This window comes from Balaenoptera musculus, chromosome 6 (genome assembly GCF_009873245.2).
Source record: "Balaenoptera musculus isolate JJ_BM4_2016_0621 chromosome 6, mBalMus1.pri.v3, whole genome shotgun sequence".
NCBI classification, from domain to species: Eukaryota; Metazoa; Chordata; class Mammalia; order Artiodactyla; family Balaenopteridae; genus Balaenoptera; species Balaenoptera musculus.
Genome location: NC_045790.1, coordinates 96,432,874 through 96,452,757, shown reverse-complemented (window position 1 = coordinate 96,452,757; position 19,884 = coordinate 96,432,874). Strand labels below are relative to the sequence as shown.

The window sequence follows — 19,884 nt, the reverse complement described above, 5'->3', positions numbered from 1 at the left end:
CCACCTGCAGAATGGTTTCTAGGAGACCCTCTGGATCAGATCTTTTCATGGTCTGTGACCCTGCTGTCAAAATCCTGGCATTCTGTGTGGGAAAGCCCCTCCTTCCCTGTGGCAGGGAGCTCAGGACACCCAAAAGCACATGATACAGTAAACCCTCGGGCATCACCTGCTTGCCCTGGACCCTTGCCTGGGACCTGCCCACTCCTTGCCCTCTCAGTCTACCCCTCTCTCTTCCAAGTTTCATGGCCTTTGCTCATGGTATTCCCTCTGCCTGGAATGTTCTTCCCTCCAGTTTCTGCCTGGATCACTACTGCTGGTCCTACATACCTCCACCTAAACATCACTTCCTCTGGAAGCCCTCCCTGATACCCAACCTGGTCATTTATCTTTCAGTCGCCTCCCTTCTTCCCTTCCAAGATTTGACTGCCACCAATCATGACCCATGGTGTGATCTTCGATCAATGTCTTTTTCCCCGTTACCCTGTATGTTCCGTGGGGGTAGGGACTCTGCCACTTTGGCCCAACTATGCACTCAGTGCCTGGCACATTCCCTAGCACACAGGAAGTGCTCAACAGATATTGTGGAACCAGGAATCAACGCACGAATGGCTCAGAACCACTTAAACAGAGCACATTAAAGATGGGATGCCCAAGAGAGGGCACAAGAAGCTTCTCACATGTTATCCTCCCACTGGTACCAAGGGTATAAGGCAGCTAGGGACAAAGAGGCTCAGAGAGGTACGGGCACCACGCCAGGGTCACAGAGGAGATCAGTGCCGAGCCAAGATAAACTTCCCAGGCTCCTAACTCATTTCACTCAACCTTTTGCTCCATCTGTTGACCTCCTCACATGGAATGTTATCAGGCTGATAGTCCTACCTGGGTTCTCACTGAGAAAGGAAGAAAGCATTCCAGACTGGCAGACTGGCCTAGTAAGAAAGGTATGAGATATTTACACATAAGAGATATTAAAAATAAGATAGCACGTGGTCTCTTCTTTCTGTAAAGCTGAAAATTTAACTGGAACAAAAATTCAGAGACTATAAGGATTCAAGAAAGGTAACCATGCAGCTGAGAGGCAGGGAAGACCAGAGGATTTCCCTGAAACCTTTAACGCGGTAGAGGGGAGTAGAAACGCATTGGAGGCAAAAGGGAATAGGGTGCTCAAAGGCTAGAGGAGGGAATGCAAGGGAGATGTTATGCAAGAGGAATCTAATTTGTGAACCGCTGCTCACAGATTTTAGTCTTAGAAAGAGAACTGGAGACCTTACACTTCTGGACATGATGGTATGTATACCTGGTACAGGACTAGCCCTCCTCCAGTGTCAACTGTAAAGCTGGACAAAATGCATGGAACAAGAATTTTCAGACTCTGAATGTAGATGGTGCAAGACTGCGATTCATGAAAGAAGACCTGCTGTGAGCCCCAGGATCACCCCAGCTCTCTGCTAGGATAGACCCTCTGGACCACAGCACAGAGGTGGAGCTTGAAGGATGCACTGCAATCTCACTGATCTGAGAGACAGTGATCAGAGTTCAGGGCTTCTGAGGCAGCTGGAGTTTACAGGGAAGAATAACAAAGAGGAGGAAATTGTGCAAAAAAACAACTCCAGAAATGGGCAGAGGGGTCCCTTGAAGTCTTTGGCTGAACACCAAACTGTATTTGTGCAGAGGGAGCCTCTGCAAAGACTGGCAACCAATAGCTGCTGGGGGCGGGGGGAGTGGGGCGGGGAGCTGATTGAAGATTCAGAGGTGGCAAAAGGCAAGGAGATGTCTGAGTTCCACCTGCCAGAGGAGAGATCTTGCTGAATACCTCCAGCATTCAGTTGAGACCCAGAAAAGCCATGCCTCAGAAGGATTACTCTAACCCTAGAATAAGGACTGCTCTGGAACTGCCCTAACACAGCTTTAAAACAAGGCTTTGAAGTATCAAGTTGATCTGTAAGTAGATTAACTGCCTGCCAGAACAAAATTCAACACTTTTTAGAAGAAGACAACAAAATCCACACACTCAACAACATAGCATGCATCCACAATGTGCAGCACAGAATAAAAATTTATTTGTTAGGTGAAGCAGGAAAATGTGAGTAATAATCAAGAGGAAGAAAATCAATAGGAACATAAAGAAATGACAGGGATGATGGCATTAGCAGACAAGGACCTTAACACAGCTATTATAAATATGGTCAAACATTTAAAGGATAATATGAATATAATGAAAGAAACAATGTAAAAAGGAACCAAGTGGAAATTACAGAGATGAAAAATATGATAGCTGAAATGTAAAATCATTTGATGGATATTTCTAATGAAACAAATAAGACTGTAGAAGAAAAGATCAGTAAACTTGTATACAGGACACTAGAAATTATCCAAATTGAAACACAGAGGGAAAACGAGGCTGAAAAACTGAACAGAGCTTCAATTGATCTGTAAACATCATAAAACAATCTAATATATATGTAATTAAAGTCTCAACAGGAGAAGGAAGAGATTGGGGAAGAAAAATATTTGCAGAAATACTGGCTGAAAATTTTCCAAATCTGATGAAAAATATAAACCCACTGATCTAAGAAGCTCAGTGAACCCCAAACAGGATAAACACAAGGAAAACTATACATCATAATCAAATTGCTGAAAATTAGTAATATAGAGAAATATTTAAAAGCATTCAGAGAAAAGAGACCCATTAAATACAGAATAACAATCAGAATGATCTCTGAATTCTCATCAGAAACAACATAAGCCAGAAGATAAAGGAATGACATTTTTAAAATGCTGAAAGAAAAATATCTCAACCTAGAATTTCATATCCAAAGAAAATATCCTTCAAAAGAAAAGGTGAAATGAAAACACTTTCAATTAAGAGACTCTTTCATCAACAGACCTACAGTATAAGAAATGTTAAAGGAAGCTCTTCAGGAAATAAAGGAAAATCATAACATAGAATTCAGATTTATAAAAAAGAAAGAAAAGTATGAAAATTTTAATATGTGGGTAAATATAAAAGGCATTTTCTTATTTCTTTAACAAATAACTGACTATATAAAGCAAAAAGAAAAATTATTGGGTTTACAACTTATGTAGATGTATATGCATCGTAATAGCACAAAGGACAGGAAGGCAGTAAACAGAAGTAAGTTGTTATAAGATTCTTGGATTATGTGTGATGTGTTATAAATTCATGGTAAACTGTAATACATTAAAGATGAATGTTATAAACCACAGAGTAACCACTAAAGAAAAAGAGGTATAGCTAGAAAGCTAACAGAGGAAACAAAAAAATTCTTGATTAATATTAAAGAAGGCAAGAAAAGTAGAAAAAATGAGGAATAAGAACAGATGGGACGACAGGAAAAATTATAATGAGATGGTAAATTTAAAATCAACCATATCAATAAATTATATTAAGTGTAAATGGATTAAACACCTCAATTAAAGAGCAGGGATTGCCCAACTGGATAAAGGAGCAAGAACCAACTATATGTACACACTTCATATATAAAGACACAGATTCAAAGGATGAAAAGAGATTTATCATACAAATACTAATCCTAAGAAACCTGAAGTGGCTATATTAATATCAAATAAAGTAGATTTCAGGACAACAGGTGTTATCAGAGATTTAAAGGGGCACTGCACAATTTTAAAAAGGGTCAATTCATCAAGACACAATGATCCTCAGTGTATGCACCTAAAAACAAAGTTTCAAAATACATGAATCAAAAATTGACAGAACTAAGGAGAGAAACAGCATATCCACAATTATCGTTGCAGATTTTAATGCTTCTCCCTCTACTTAATAGAAGAAATAGATTTTTTAAAAAGCCTGTAAAAGTATAGAGATTTGAACATTATTAACCAACATAACCTAATTGACACTATACTCAGGGAACACTCTTCCCAACTCACTTTATGAGGCCAGCATAACTCTGATACCCAACTTAGACAAGGACATTACAAGAAAAGTAAAATACACTGCTGGTTGAAATGTAAAATGGCATAACAGCCTGACTGTTTCTTAAAAGTTAAACTTATCATATGATCCAGACTAGGTATTTACCTAAGAGAAATGAAGGCATTTGTCCATAGGAAGACGTGTTCACAAATGTTCACAGCAGCTTTATTTATATTAGCTCCAAACTGGAAACAACCTAAATATCCATCCATAAGTAAACAGATGAAGGAAATTGTGGTATCTGCATCTAGACAGTGGAACACTACTACTCATCAATGAAAAGGAATGAACTACTGATACATATAAACATGGATGAATCTCTAAACAATTATGCTAAATGAAAGAAGCCAGCCCCCACCACACACAAAAAGAGTAGATACTATAAGATTCCATATTTGCAAGATTCTAGAAAATACAAACTAATCTATAGTAATAGGAAGCAGATCAGTGCTTGCCTGGGGGTAGGGAAGTGGTGAGTGAGGGATTACAGAAGGGCACGAGGAAACTTTTGGGGGTGATGGATATGTTCATTATCTTGATTGTGGTGATGGTTTCATGGGTGCATACATAGGTCAAAACATCAAATTGTTTACTTTAAATAAGGTACTTTATTGAGTGACAGTATACTTCAATAAAGGTGTTTTTTAAAAAAAATACCAGAAATATTTATTTTCTTGATTATGAGCATGGTTAACAAACCACTGATTGAATTTGGGGCACTATCCTAATCCTAGGACTGTAGTTCCCTGCCACTGAAGGGTCAGTGTGGGGAGTGATATTAAAAGCCAGGTAAAATTCTAGGGAATTTTAGATAGATGTAATCAGAAAACACATGCTTGAAAGCAAATTAACTCTACAAACTGCCCTAGGTCTCAAAGCAATTTAGATGCCTTTCCAAGAAAAAGAAGCTCAAAAAAAGAAGTCATTCTTCTGGAAAAGAAGAAACATCCCAACACTGTAATGTCCTTTAGTTCATTTCATGGTTTTCTGATAGTCAATGTATTTTAATAAAGAACAGACATGGTGACTTATTTTTTTTAAAAAGTCAATCCATGTAATTTACCACATTATCAGAATAAAAGATAAGAATCACAGGATCATCTCAATAGATATAGAAAAAACACCTAACACCAATCTATGATAAAAACTTTCAGTAAATTAGAAATAGAAGGTAACTTCCTCAACTGACAAAGGGGCATCTATGAAAACCTATTTTAGCTAACATAATACTTAATGATGAAAATGATCATACTTAATGATGAAAAACTGAACCCTATGATTGGGAACTAGGCAGAGATATCCACACATTTCATTTATTCAGCACTGAACTGGAGGGTCCTAATCAGCATAATGGGGAAGAAAGAGAATAATAAAAGGAATACAGATTAGAAAAAAAGAAGTAAGGCTGTCTTTATTAGATGACATCAGTATGTACAAGAAAAATTCTGATAAATTTAGAAAAAAGCTAATAGAACTAATAAGTGAATTTAACAAAGTTGCAGGAAACAAATTCAATATATACAAAAATCATAGCAACAAAAACTGGAAAATAAAAAAATCACAGTAGCATCAAAAAAACCCATAAAATACTTAGATATAATTTAATGAAATATGTGCAAGACCTCTGCTCTGAAAATACAAACTATTGCTGAGAGAAATTTAAATAGACCTAAACCAATGGAGAGATATACTATGTTCGTGAAGTGGAAGATCGACTATTATTATGATGTCTGTTCTCCCCAGATTGGTCTATAGATTCAGTGTAATCCTAAACAAAATCCCAGTTGGATTTTTTTGTAGCAACTGGCAATAAGACTAACATTTATATTGCAAGGCAAAGTTCCTTGTTTTAAGGAAAATATCCTTAAAAATACACAAGGTTGAAAAACTGAAAGTACCTGATTTAAGACTTACAGTAAATAAGACCATGTTGGCACCAACACAGGCAAATAGATCAGTGGAACAGAAGTAAACTCACACTTACTTACGCATTCAACTGATTTTCAACAAAGGTCTCAATGCAATGTAATGGAAAAAGGACAATCTTTTCAACAAATGGTGTTGGAACAACCAGACAGTCATATGGAATAAAGTTAATCTCAAATCATACCTCTCATCATTCACAAAAATTAACTTAAAATGGATCAGAGACTTAAATGTAAAAGCTGAAAGTATAAAGATTCTAAAAGATAATAAAGGAGAATATCTTCACCACCTTGAGGTAGGCAAGGATATCCTGAGTAGAACTGAGAAAACACTAACCATAAAAAAAATTGATAAATTAGACTTCATTAAAATGAAAAACTGCTCATCAAAAGATACTATATGAAAATCAACAGTCACACCAAAGACTGAGAGAAAATGTTCACAATATATATATTTGATAAAGACCCTGGATCTAGAATATATAAAGAACTCCTCCAATTTAACAATAAAAAGACAAACAACCCAACCAAAAAAAATGGGCAAAAGACTTAAACAGTTTCCAAAGTAAAATATACGAATGGTTAATAAGCAAATGAAAAAGTGCTCAACATCATTAGTCATCAGGAAAATACAAATTAACACCACAATGAAATACCACTACACACTCACCAGAATAGCTTCCTACCACCAAACTGTTGGCAAGAATTTGCAGCAAGTGCAACTCCCATCTGTGGCTGGTGGGAGTGAAAGGTGCTACAGTCCTCTTGGGAAATGGTTTGTCAGTTCTTAAAAAGGTAAACATACTCTCCCCTATGACCTATCAATTCTACTCCCTGGAATTTATCCAAGAGAAATGAACACAGAAATCCTAGTACAAGCATTTTCATAGCAGCTTTATTCATAATAGCCTAAAACTGGAAACAATTCAAATGAACAAGCAAATGGCTCAACAAACTGTGGTACTTGCACACAACAGAATATTGCTCAGCAGTAAAAAAAAGAATGAACTGATATATACAACATGTATGAATCTTAAAAACATTTTGCTAAGTGAAAGCAGTCAGACCCAAAAGAGTACATATTATATGACTCCATTTCGTTAGACCTCCTTTCAGTCAGCCTACGTCTCTCTGGATGCTCTCAGGAGACCCAGGGTCTCTCAAGGCCTGGCCCTGGGTACCACTTGATGAAGCTATCAAGTCCAGCCCCCAATTCCACATAGAACCCATGGACATACAAATATCCAGATCCAAAGGCCACTGGAGGGGCTATTTCTTGGTCAGCTTTGGAGAATCAATCCTCTGTTGCATCTAGCCTAAATCTCTCACCCTGTAACTTTAAACATAGATGATCATAGAGTCCCTAGACTTCAGTAATAAAGAAGAGATGCAGATGCAGAAAGACAAAGAGAGTTCACAATAGAGAGAACAAGAAAATGAGGAACAGAGAAAGACTAGACAGCCTTTCAGGAGAGAAGTACCTGGATGTTAGGGAAGTAATCAGGGTACAAATGAAGCACCCCTTCCTGCTGTACCATCTGACATGTGATGCAGGAGAACTTCATGGTTAAGGGTATGGGCCTGGAGGTTGCCTGTCTGGGTTCAAGCCAAGCTCCTCCTCTTATAACTCCATGACCTTATTCAACTTGTTCCAGCAAGAGCCATTTGGGGGAAGAGCAGAAACAGCACTGAAGGTTTTCTCCAAAGGCTGAAACCCAAGTTGCAGGCTGGCTTTGTAACTAACACCTAACTGTAAGTGCATTCTGTGTAGCATCCCCTCTGGGCACCAGGCAGCGGGGCAGTTGCTGTTTCCCTGGAGAGCACAGGTAAGCAGGTACCCACACACAATTGCCCCTGTCCCTGCCCATGGAAAGCGGGATCCCCAGAGGGGTCTGAGCCAAGGAGCTCAAGCCAGCCACAGCCCTGATGCTTCAGCACCAGCACCATGAGTGGGTCAAATGATGGGTTAGTGCCCACCCAGTGTAAGCTGTGTCCTCTCTCCCCCGCATAGGACCTGGACATGTGGTGGGCACTAAATAACCCATACATGCTTAGCATGGGTGGCAGGATAGGTTCTGCTAGTTGAGCCACTGCAGATGCCTGCCTGAGGGTCTCCTTATACTGGAGATGACTGGAATCCAGACCCCTGGGCTGAAAAGACCTTGAGAGCTCCCACAGGTGGGAAACCTGAGCCCAGAGAAGGGAAGTGACAGGTCCAAGGTTACCCAGCAGTCAGGGGTCTAGCAGGATGAGAAGCTTAGCCTAGGGTTCCACCTAAGGATGGGTGCTCCCGCCCACAGGGGGACCCCTCAGTCCTGCTGCTCTGCAGAGCAGGCGGGACTTCCTGGAGAAGCTACCTCCTCCATCGCCTGAGCTCTGGACAACCCTCCCTGCCCACCTGAAAGCCCTCAGGGGCCCACGTGCCTGTACTGCTACAGCCAGTGCTCCAGGAGGGTTGGGCCTCCCCTACTCTAGGCACCTTGCACCCTGATGACCTTGCATAATCCCTTCCCCTCCCTGAACCTAAATCTTCCCATCCACAGACTGTGGAGTGGGATCCCCATAGCTCTGTTGTGACGAACAAAAGCAGGGATACTCCCAAATACCTCTTAAACATCCCACCCTACTGCCCTGCAGTGTGGTTAAGCCCCGCCCTGTCAGAACTCTGGCTGAGGACTGAGGGCCCTCTTAGCTCATATACTTGGGGATCTAAGAATACAGCCCCCTCTGACATCCAAAAGGGAAGCTGGGAAATCAGCTGCATCGGGAGAATGGAAGGCCAGGATGTCCCTGTGGGAAGGATCCTTAGAACCCTTTCCCTCCCAGGCCAGGGGAGGAGGGAGAGATTGGGGGCCTGCCCAAGGCCACACACATGCCTGTGACTCCACTGGGACTAATACCCGGGGCTTCTGGGGCCAGCTTGTCACTCCTTCTGACTTCTTACCCTTTCTACCTCCAAGGGCAAAGCTGTCTTGTCTAACTGACCATCCTCTAGCCTGGGTTAGGCCCTGCACTGGTTCAGACTGAAGCTGCATTACACGGTGCTGCCTTTGGGGGTGGGGACTCAGGAACCACGTGATTTGGAGGTGCTTGGAAGAGGTGAGGACAAGGCTGCTGAAGGACTTGGGTGAATGATGCCCACCCTTCCTAACCCAAAATCCACATGGGCCCAGGTCTCTGAGACCACCGGGGGAGGACTCAGGCTTTCCTGGCTTAAGGGTGGGGCTTTCCCAGCTCCTGCAGTCAGGTGGCCTCAGGTCAGACCTGGACACCTAGAGGCTGACCCAGAACAAGTTCACCTTTGCTTTCACCCTCCCCTGGCAAAACTCCAGAGCCTCAGCCTATAGCTGGCCCACCCTGCCCCCAACCAGAGAAGGTACTCACTGATGGGGGCGTGTAAGGCCACGTGCTCCTGGTAGGGCGTGTAGTACTTGTACTGCTTTCCGCAGAATTCACAGGTATAATTGCCGGTTTCTGTCCAAGGAGAGAAGAGTGTGGGAATGGGTGCCTGGTCCCATCCAGAAGTAGCAGCTTGCTCCCTCCCCGCAAACCCCTCCTCATTCTGGGACCACCAACTAGAATCAGGAGCCCCCTTGAGTCAGACCGCCGGGGTTCAAATCCCAGCTCCTCTATTTCAAGCTGTGTGACTTCAGGCAAATCTATTAACCTCTCCGTGCCTCAGTTTTCCTATCTGTAAAATGGGGCAATGATAGGACCACCTTATAGGATTGCTGTGAGGATTAAATTTGTATGTCACATGCTTAGAACAGTACCTGGCACACGCTGTCCTCCTCCATCGCTCCACCCCCAGGCCCCGGTGCTCAGGAAATGTGTGGTGTCCTGAGTTGACCTCCAGTGCCAACCTCTTTATCAGCCCCTTTTCAAGCCTTGCCCTCTGCAATGGCCACATGTGGGTCACCTTGTCTCCAGGACCTTCCCTGCCCCCAAACACCCCCCCACCCTCTGGCAGAAGGGGTCACATCTTCCTCTTGGGTCCCACCGGACTTCATCTTTACCTCTCTTTTGGCACTGCCTAACTTCTTTCTTCTTAAAAATTTCTGATGTAATATTGTTCACTGGGGGAAAATTATAAAATACTGATAAATACAAATACAAAATTTTAAGTATAAGAGAAACTTCAATCATCTATAATCCCCAAAAAAGAGTAGCAGCTACCCCATGGGCTGGAGCATTCACCTGGCCACTTGCCCCAGACCCCACCCTGCACTCCCATCTCATCTCTCACTGACGTCAGCCGTCTGGCTTCTACGGGCCTTGAATTAGCCAGCCCTGATCTATATGCTCTTTGTAACCTGGTGCATTCAATCGACAATATTTTGTAGACATCTTGCTCAAATCAATAAACATCGATCTCTACTGCATTTATTGGCTGCCTGGTTCCCACTGGACTTTGGAATTTGCTGAGCCAGTCTCCTAAACCAGAGGACATTGAGATTGTTTCAAAATTTTTCCCTTATAAAAAAAATGCTGTGATCCATATCCTCGTAGAAATTTTTGCACATCTGCTCATTATTTTCGCACACCACTGCAAAATAAAGATTATTGTTCATAATCTTTGCACATATTTCCTCAGGATAAATTAAGGGTCTGCATTTTTAAGGCTTTTGATCACCACAGCACCAACTACTTACTGAAAGGTTGGGCCAATTTTCGCCCCCATCAGAAAGATCTCAAAATGACTGTTTCCATATACTGTAGCCAGCATTAAGTACTATCATCTTCTTACTGTGCCTGATAGGGAGAAATACATTGCACTGCTGGTTTTATTTTCCATTTCTTTGAGTTCTAAGGAAGCTGACTATTTTTGAGGATTAATGAAATACAGTTTTTCTTTTGTGACTTTCCTATTTGTGTTTACAGTCAATGTTTCTATAGGCATGTTTACCTTTTTAAAATCACTAAGAACTCTATAGATTAAGGGCATCAACATTTCGTTCGACATGTTACAAGTATCTTTTCTCAATTGGTTTCTTAGTCTTTTTATGTTCTTTTCTTGCAATATAGAAGCTTTAAAAATTTTGGTAGCTAAATAATTTTTGTTAACTGATTCATGACCACTGGTAAAGATATATTATTGCTCTTTGTAGGCTCTGAAGTTGTTAGATCAGCTGTATTAATTGTATTATTCAAACTCTATATAACCTTTATTTCTCTCCTTGCTCTGTCAAAGACTAAATGTTGTGATCAATCCTTCCAGTTCATTGTGTTTCTGAACTTATTTTGTATATTTAGATATAATGTTGTTTGATGCAGATAGGCTCATGAGATCAAAACCTCCACTTTGAACCATATCCTTTGTTAACATTACACTATTTTCTAACACAGCAGTTCTCAAAGCGTGGTCCCTGGGCTAGTGGCATCAGCATTGCCTGGGAACCTGTTAGAAATGCAAATTCTCAGCACTTATTTGAGACATTCTGAAAGAAAAATCCTAAGGATGGGATCCAGCAAACTGTGTTTTAACAGGTCCTGAAGAAAATCCTCAAGTGTTAGAAAGTTAAGAACCACCACTCTAACTTTTAATTACACTGTTTTATTAGTTCGTCTGGTATTAATATTATTAGTTCTTGATAATTACTTTGTTAGATGCTTCTACTTGTTCACATGTCCCTAAAGCCATTTCCCTAAATTTTCTTGTACTTGCATTCATCAAACAGGTACTGTGCTAAACGCTGGCACAAAATGTTGAGCAATGGTCCCTGCCTTCAAGGAACTTACAGTCTGGAAAAGGAGAAAGAAAAATCAAATAATCACACAAACAAATCTAAAACTGGGGCTTCCCTGGTGGCGCAGTGGTTGAGAATCTGCCTGCCAATGCAGGGGACACGGGTTCGAGCCCTGGTCTGGGAAGATCCCACATGCCGCGGAGCAACTAGGCCCGTGAGCCACAACTACTGAGCCTGCGCGTCTGGAGCCTGTGCTCCGCAACAAGAGAGGCCGCGATAGTGAGAGGCCCGCGCACCGCGATGACGAGTGGCCCCCACTTGCCGCAACTAGAGAAAGCCCTCGCACAGAAACGAAGACCCAGCACAGCAAAAATAAATAAATAAATAAATAAATTTAAAAAAAAAAAAAAAAAAAATCTAAAACTGCAAACACAATGGGTAGTCTTAAGGAGACACAGTGCTATGAAAATCCTAATAGGGAATTCAATTTAGTTAAGGGAGTAGGAAAGAGCTCCATGGGAAAGAGAAGAGTAAAAGACAAGGAATTAACTAAGTATGTCTCTAATAAGCCATTCATAATTGGATTCTTTTAAGTTAACCTGAGAATCTTTGTCTTCTAATAAAGGAAATTATGCCATTTGCTCTTATTGCTATTACTGACTTGGTTTTACTTGGCTTATGATTCTTTTCTTTTCATCCTATACCCTTTCTGGTTTATTCCCTTAGTTTTCAGTTGTTTGATGTATGAACTCTTTTCTTTGCCTTTCCATTATTCTCCAATATCCAGCATTTTCCAATATTTTCCATTGTTCTAGACAGTATATAAGATACATGTCTCTAATTTTTATAGTCAAGCACGAAATGATATTTTCATATCTATTACCATTGAGAAAGGTAGTTTAACTCAGTGCCTCTCAAACTTTAGCCTAAATAAGAATCATCTAGAAAGATTGTTACAACACAGACACCTGAGCCCCACCTTGGAGATTCTGATTCCACAGGTCTGGTGTGGGGCCTGAGAATTTACATTTTTAATAAGCTTTTAGGAGATGCTTATGCTGCTGGTCTGGGGACCACACTATAAGCAGGACTGGTTTAACCTACTTTATTGTATCCTTCACCTATTCCTTCCTTCCTGGTTTTTAACATTCATTTTTAATATTTTAGAATGATCTCTTTTTTTTGCATTCAATTTTATAATCAGATTTGCAACATTTTAAACTTAAACTTACTTCTAGTTTACCTGGCTTCAGTATTCACAAGTCCTCTTTTACTATGAATTAATGCCTCATAATTGAGCCCTTAAATGTGTTCAACCACTCAGTTCATTGGAGTACATCTTCAAGTAATTTTTTGAAGTTGGGTATATAGGAGAAATAGCATGTTTTTGAGCCCTTGCTTTTTTTTTTTTTACACATAAATCACAATTTGTCTAGATATAAAATTCTTAGATTATACCTTTTTCCCTTCAGAACTTATTCCATGATCTTTCAGCATTTAGTATTGCAGGGAAGTCTGATGCAAGTCCACCTTGAAATCATTTGTAAGTAACTTGCTTTTTTATGTCTAGGTACCTGTATAGTTTTCCCCCTTATATTTATAGTTTAAAGAGCCACTAATGTCTATTTAGTTATGGGTCTTTTTTTATTGATTCTACCTGACATATAGGTCTTCCTTTAGCTGAGCAATTTTTTCTTCTATTGTATCTTTGGAGTATTGTTTCTGTCCCACCAATTATCTGGAACAGTTTCCCCATTCTCCATATTTATCATGTTTTCTGCTTATTAAGCTCATCTGTTCAAGTTTGTCCTTTACATTATTAATCCATTTCTGCAGATCAACTCTGCTCTTTACTATCTACAATGTAGGTTTTAATTCTGTTCTTATACTTTCTGCTTCTCTCTTCTCATCTCACTCCTCTCTCTTTGCCTTTTCATCTTATCTTGTTGCTTTTTCACCATACAGCTTCCTTTTTTACAGAGGTCATGCTATAGACTGAATTGTTTACCCCCCAAATTCAGATGTTGATGTCCTGTCTCCCAATGAGATGCTATTTGGAGATGGGGCCTTTGGGAAGTAATTAGGTTAGATGAAGTCATGAGGATGGGGGTGGGGTCCCTCATGATGGGATTAGAGACCTTATAACAAGAGGCACCAGAGAGTTTGTTCCCTTTTTCTCCTCACCATGTCAGAGTACAGCCAGAAAGAGGGTCATTGGACCAGAACTCAACCATACTGGCACCCTGATTTTGACTTCAGCCTCCAGAACTGTGAGAAAATAAATTTCTGTTATTTAAGTCACCCAGTCTATGGTACTTTGTTATGGCAGCCTCAGTGAACTAAGGTGATATTTTCTCATACTTGACTGTGGTTGCCAAACAGCATTTCCTTCTAGACTCTGTGGTAGATCATTTTCAGAGGTACACTCTTCCTCTAAGTCTCTTAAATTCCTTTCTTGTCATGTGGAATTTTCATAGTTCCCAAGTTTTATTTTCTTATTTTTTTTTTTACCTTTCAAGTCACTCTTCCTTATCCAGGTATAAAACTCAAGTAACCTATAAATAAATCCAGATTTACACTGTTTCAATAGACTTGAACAAATTGTCCTCGATCATCCCCCCATTATTATGGTAGACCATTACCATGGGAGCAATTCTCAGATCTGCAGCCGAAGAGCAAGTTGACACACAGGGCCTCTTAGACCAACTCCCTCCTTCTAGCAGGATTCCTCTGCTCTGTCCTGGCTCTGGCTTCCTCCTCCTTGAGTACTTAATTCTCCAATTTGCTCAGCTGACATGGATGTGGAAGGCGTACTTCCCAGCATGCCCTGCTGCCACTGTTTCTCCTCTTCCCCTGACCTACAGAGCTCTACTTGTGGGGACTAGTCCCTCCACAGTGCACTGTACCTCTACTAGCTCCCCTTATTCTGTGCCTCATCACTATCAGGGTTCTGTGGCACTGGCCAGCTTACAAAAAGTGGCAGAAGCCCAAGAAGCAGGATTCTGATCTCACAAGGCAGCTGCTGAGTGGTAGCAAGGAACAGCCTCATACTCTTATAGACATCTCATTTCCATGGCGTCAAGCTGGGAGCCAAACTCAGTCAGTTTTCTCAATGCAATTCCCTACCCCATATAATTTGTGATAATCCCTCCTGGGTCCTAGCACTGGCTGGCTGTCAGACGTAGTTACTGATATAGAGAACAAGTTTCATCTTGCTCTGTACCTTTCTGGATAATTAATAGGTACCACTTGTTTAATGCTTTCCATGTAAATGTCAAGGACTATACTAATTCCTTTACAAATATAATCTCATCTAATCTCCACTACAATCCTGAGAGGTGAGTTTTACTCTCATTACTGTGATTAGAGAGATTATAAAACTTGCAGGACATCACACAGGCATTAAGTATAGAGCTGGGGTTCATCTTTGGGATGGCTCTAAAGCTCTCACTCTTGACTATCTCTCAGCAACATCGCTCATTCGTTAAGCCCTAAATACGAGCCTGGTGCTGGGCTAGACACTTGACACAGGCATCCTCCAACAGCCCTGAAGAACAGATAGATGTTCTTATTCCCAACTTATACAAGAATCAAAGGACACTCAGTGGGGGTAAGTAGCTAGTAAATTGGTGATGTCAGCATTCAAACCTGGGCTTGTCTGATTCTATAGCCTATGTTGTCTGTATTCTATTTTGATAATTATGATGCTACAGATGGAAGGGGTGGTGCTATGCTGGGGCTGCTGGCAGATAGCATTGAAGCGGGAGGGGGTGAGTTTCACAGATCCCAATGTCCCTGTCCTGCATTGGTCTATGAATGTCCGTCATGGAACATGTCTGATTCACATCTGGGTTTTCCCACAGTCTAACTTCTGGCAGTTTTAGTGTTAAGGATATCATCATTTTCTTCACTTCAAGATTATTTTTTTGTTTGTTTTAAAGATTTTTTTTTTTTTGACGTGGACCATTTTTAAAGTCTTTATTGAATTTGTTACAGTATTGCTTCGGTTTTATGTTTTGGTTTTTTGTGCCTGAGGCATGTGAGATCTTAGTTCCCTGACCAGGGATCGAACCCACACCCCCTGCATTGGAAGGCGAAGTCTTAACCACTGGACCACCAGGGAAGCCCCCACTTCAAGATTATTTTAATGTTACTGTTTATTGAATGTTTACCATTGCATATGACAAGTGCTGTCATACAGACATTATTTTTACATCATATTTACAGACGTTATCACATCTCCAGTTTCCTGAGTGCTTTAAGAGGTAAAGAAAAGGAGAGAATCATCTCCTACGAGGAAGGAGGAAGAACACTCAGGGGACCATCCAATGCCTTCCAAGGGCCGAGACCAAGTCCCGCCCTCTGAGGCTTGTCTCTGGCTTCACTGTTCCAGCTCCCTTGACTCTCCTTCCCTAAACTTCCTCATCCATTCAATCTATGTTTGTGTGTATATTTTCACAAGCTGCCTTAATCCTTATTGCAACAGGTAGAGCCAATAAAGGTCTCTTCTTGCTGGGTAGTAAGAGAGGCATGGAAAATAGAGAGCAAGAAGCAAGCATGCAAATTCCTGAAGGGCTGGACCAGTCTCACTTGCGAGAACCAACCTCCACCCCGACCCAAATCCACACTCCCTGCAGCAGCCAAAATGTCTTCCTAAAACACAAATCTGATCAAGTCCCTTCTCCACTGAGTAAACTCTGGCTCATTCCCCTCAGGATGAAATCTACCTGCCTTCTTCTGGTTTTCAAGGCTCTCTAAGACCTGAACTCAGAATCGATTTGCCTTTCAGTTCCTGGAACAAGTGCAGCTCTCCTGCCTTCACGTGGGATACAGGGGCTCATCCCCACCCTCATCCCCATGCAGAAGCCTCACGGATTCCCAAGGCTGGTCAGTTGCCTCCCAGCCCCACTGTTCCCTGGGCTTCTATGTTGTAACTACCTGCTTACTGACCTACTGCCCCGTTTGTGTGTGAACTACCCAAGGGAGGGCCACATCTGTCTTGCTCACTGCTGTGTTCCCACAATACTCAATACCAGTGCGTTGCAAATAGGCAGGTCAAGTGCGTGGCTCCTGCTCTCAGCGGTTTATTGGGCTGAGGACAGAGCATCTGCATGTAGCTCCCCCGGAAAGCTTCATTTGCTGATAAACCCCTTCTGACAACAATAACGACAGTATTTTCCAAGCACCTACTATGTACCAGGCACTGTGCTAATTAATAGGTGATTTATATCCATGATCTCATTTAATCCCCCAACAAACCTGCGGGGAAGTGTCACCCTTACTCCACAGGTGAGGAGCCAAGGCTCAGGACGGCTAACACTGGGCACCAAGCCTGTGCTACCTTCACTGCCCTGACCTGGACCCTGTGCTGTCCTGCTGCTTCTCAAAAGCAAGTCCTAAGAGTGACTGACCCATTTGACAGGTGGGCAAAGTGAGGTACAAGGAGGCCAGTGCCTCCCTGGCCAGAGCTGTTGCTGCAGGATTAGCAACGCTGCCCCCTTCCAGTGGTGGGAATCGCCCTGCCGCCCTCAGCCACCCCCACCTGTCTCCCCACCCAGCCCCGGCCCCAGAGAGAGGCCTGCATACTTGGCCCGATTTTCTGGAATGGTTCCGGGGGCTCCTCCTTCACCTCGTCAGTGGCCACGACACCTTGGTCGAAGGGGTCTGTGGGAGAACACACGGCCCTTAGTGCCCTGGTAACCAGGTCTCAGAGCTCAGGTTGGAACAGGGAGGTGGGAAGCCACCAAGGACTTACCTGCCCGATTCTCAGGGGCCCCTTCCACACTAAACACTGCGCCCGGGCGGGAGGCGGCAGCCGCAGAAGGAAAGAAGCAAACAGGAGCCCTGTTAGTCCCTGCCCATAGCTGCCTCTGCCCAATGCTCCCAGCCTCTGTCCCAGCAAGCTTGCCTTTGGGGCCCAGGACAGCTGCCTCAGCCACTGTGGCCGCCCAGGACACCAAGGGCCACAGGAGGGCGCATCGCTCCATTCCTCATCCTCCCCACAGGCGAGGGCCCACCCCAGGGCAGGAAGACGCTTTCTGGCTGGCCTGTTTCTGGATCACCGCCAGCCGCTCGAGGGACCAGGGCAGGAGAAAAAAAGGAAGAGATGGGGGGGGTGGGGAAAGAAAAAGGAGGTGAGCGGAAGGATGGACCAGAGGCGATAGGTGGCAAGGCCTGGCTGTCACAGCCTGACATGGGCTTGGGGTGCGGGGCTGGAGAGGGAGCCCTCCGGAGGCTTTCCCAGTCGAAGACCCTATTTCTAGGATTCTCAAGATTCCAAAAATAAATTACCTAAATTTATCTTTCTAATTTCTAACTCTATAATCTAAGATGCTAAAATATCATCATTCATTTAAAAAAAATTGGTTTAATTTCACCAGAGCGTGTGAATACTCAACATGAAATCATAAAATAAATCGGTATAAAATTGCTGATATTCGACTGATTTTGACCTACAAAAACGGCAGTTTCACTTGGGTTACCCTCATCAGAAATACACATGGAATATGATGGGGACCTTCTCTAGCCCAGAATCCTCGGAGGTTCGTCACTCCACTCGTGGTCTGCCTGCTGCACGACCTTCCCTGGGTAGGAAGAAGGAGGGGAAGCTGTGGGTGGGCCCTGGGCCCCATAAGCAGCCCTGGAGGGGGGGGGGGGCTCTTTACGTGACCCTGCTCCTGAGGAGTGAGGGGCCTGACTCACCATCCACTGCGTGCAGGTCTCGGTGCTCCTGGAAACAGCTGTAGTATTTGTACTTCTTCCCGCAGATGTCACACGTGTACCTGAAGTTGTCTGCGGGGGATGGAAAGACACGTGGTTACCAGGGCCTCAGTCACTTGGGACTGGGGGAGGTGGTGTGGGCCAGACTGGGCCCAACTGGTGACTCCGTGGAGAATAGTTCCTGGGGTGTTAGGAGTCTTCTATACAAGGAGACCAGGGAGACTTGAAGTGATTTTCAAAGGCACTCCCAATCCTACCCCACGTGAGCTGAGCCCCTAAGGGCCTGGTTCATGACTTCCTTCGTTATGTGAGAATAACAATCACCGCAGCTACAGCTTCCTGGGTGTTGGCTGCACTGCTAGGGGCCAGGCCAGGAGCTCCCCCAGCATTCCCTCCATTCGGCCTTGCAATCGAGGGAGGAGGTAATAACCCACTTAACACTTGAGTCTACTGAGGAGCAGAAGGGACCTGCTGGAAGCCCCACAGCAAGGGGGGCCTGGGTGAGGCCCATCACGGATGGTTCTGAATGACCATGGCTACTGGCGTTCCCGTCCTGTGCGATGTCTCGGCTGGACCCGCTGACTTGCTCCTAACAGAGACAATGCAGTAAGGTGAGGAGCAAAAGAGGGCCAGGAGGCTGGCACCCCAGCCCAGGAGTGGAGAGTGATTCATCCGGACAGAGAAGGACCATGTGCCCTGACTCAGCCATGGCTTAGAGTTAAGTGATGTCACGAGAAGACTACGACTTTGGCCTTGCTCACACCATCTCGCTCTTGCTAGCTGCCCTGTTACAGGCTGCCTCACGTAGAGACCCACTTGGCAGCCTCTGGTGAACAGCCGCGGGGACCTGAGGCCCTCAGCCCAACAGCCTGGGAAGGACGGATCCTGCTAACAAACATGGGAGTACGTACAGAGGCAGTCCCTGCCCCGGCTGAGCTGTGAGATAAGACCACAGCCCTGGCCTTGACTGCAGCCTCAGGAGAGACCCAGAGCCAGAGGACCAAGTGAAGCCACACTCAGATTCTGACCACAGGAACGGTAACGTGACCAATGCCTGTCGCTTTACAAGTCAGTAAGTTTCGGGGAAATGTGTGACACAGCAATAAACAATGACAGGGCCTGAGTTTGGATGATCCCCTAGGCCTCTCCAAAGTCTGAGGCTGGACTCGTACAGGACAGTGCCTTTGCCACATCGGCAGCCCCTCCAACGTTTGGACTAGCAAAGACCTTGTGTGTGTGCTCCTTGGGCTGATCTAGGGATGGCCCGTCCACCCCAGCTTCCCGAGGATGCCCAGCACAGGGAGGTTGGGCGGCTTGCTCAAGGCTGTACAGCGGGGCAGGGAATAGCCAGGATCCAGCTACTCACTTAACTCTAAGCCACAGCTGAGTCAGGGCACATGGTCTTTCTCTGTCCGGATGAATCACTCTCTACTCCTGGGCTGGGGTACCAGCCTCTGGGCCCATCTTTTGCTCCTCAGCACCCAAACACAGGATCTGATGTGACTGCCCCATCCCAAGGTTGCAGTGCCAGGCGATTCTGTGGGAGGGTTTCTGGCCCCCGCTTAGCTGAAGTCAGGGACACAGATGGCATTAG

At 43.7% G+C, this 19,884-nt stretch overlaps 1 protein-coding gene across 13 annotated transcripts in view; it reads right to left on the bottom strand.

Moving 5' to 3' along the window:
• The window catches only part of ZNF618 (zinc finger protein 618), a 181,218-nt gene that overhangs the window by 31,779 nt on the left and 129,555 nt on the right, over positions 1–19,884 (bottom strand). For 6 of the 13 annotated variants that reach the window (XM_036856268.1, XM_036856271.1, XM_036856269.1 and 3 more), the window contains exons 6-10: positions 18,273–18,362; positions 17,326–17,361; positions 17,157–17,234; positions 9,900–9,959; positions 9,268–9,357 (exon numbers count right to left, since the gene is read on the bottom strand). In XM_036856268.1, coding sequence (XP_036712163.1) covers positions 9,268–9,357; positions 9,900–9,959; positions 17,157–17,234; positions 17,326–17,361; positions 18,273–18,362 — 354 coding nt within the window. The remainder of the gene's footprint in view (positions 1–9,267; positions 9,358–9,899; positions 9,960–17,156; positions 17,235–17,325; positions 17,362–18,272; positions 18,363–19,884) is intronic. The other 7 variants (XM_036856274.1, XM_036856276.1, XM_036856277.1 and 4 more) reach the window with 4 other exon arrangements.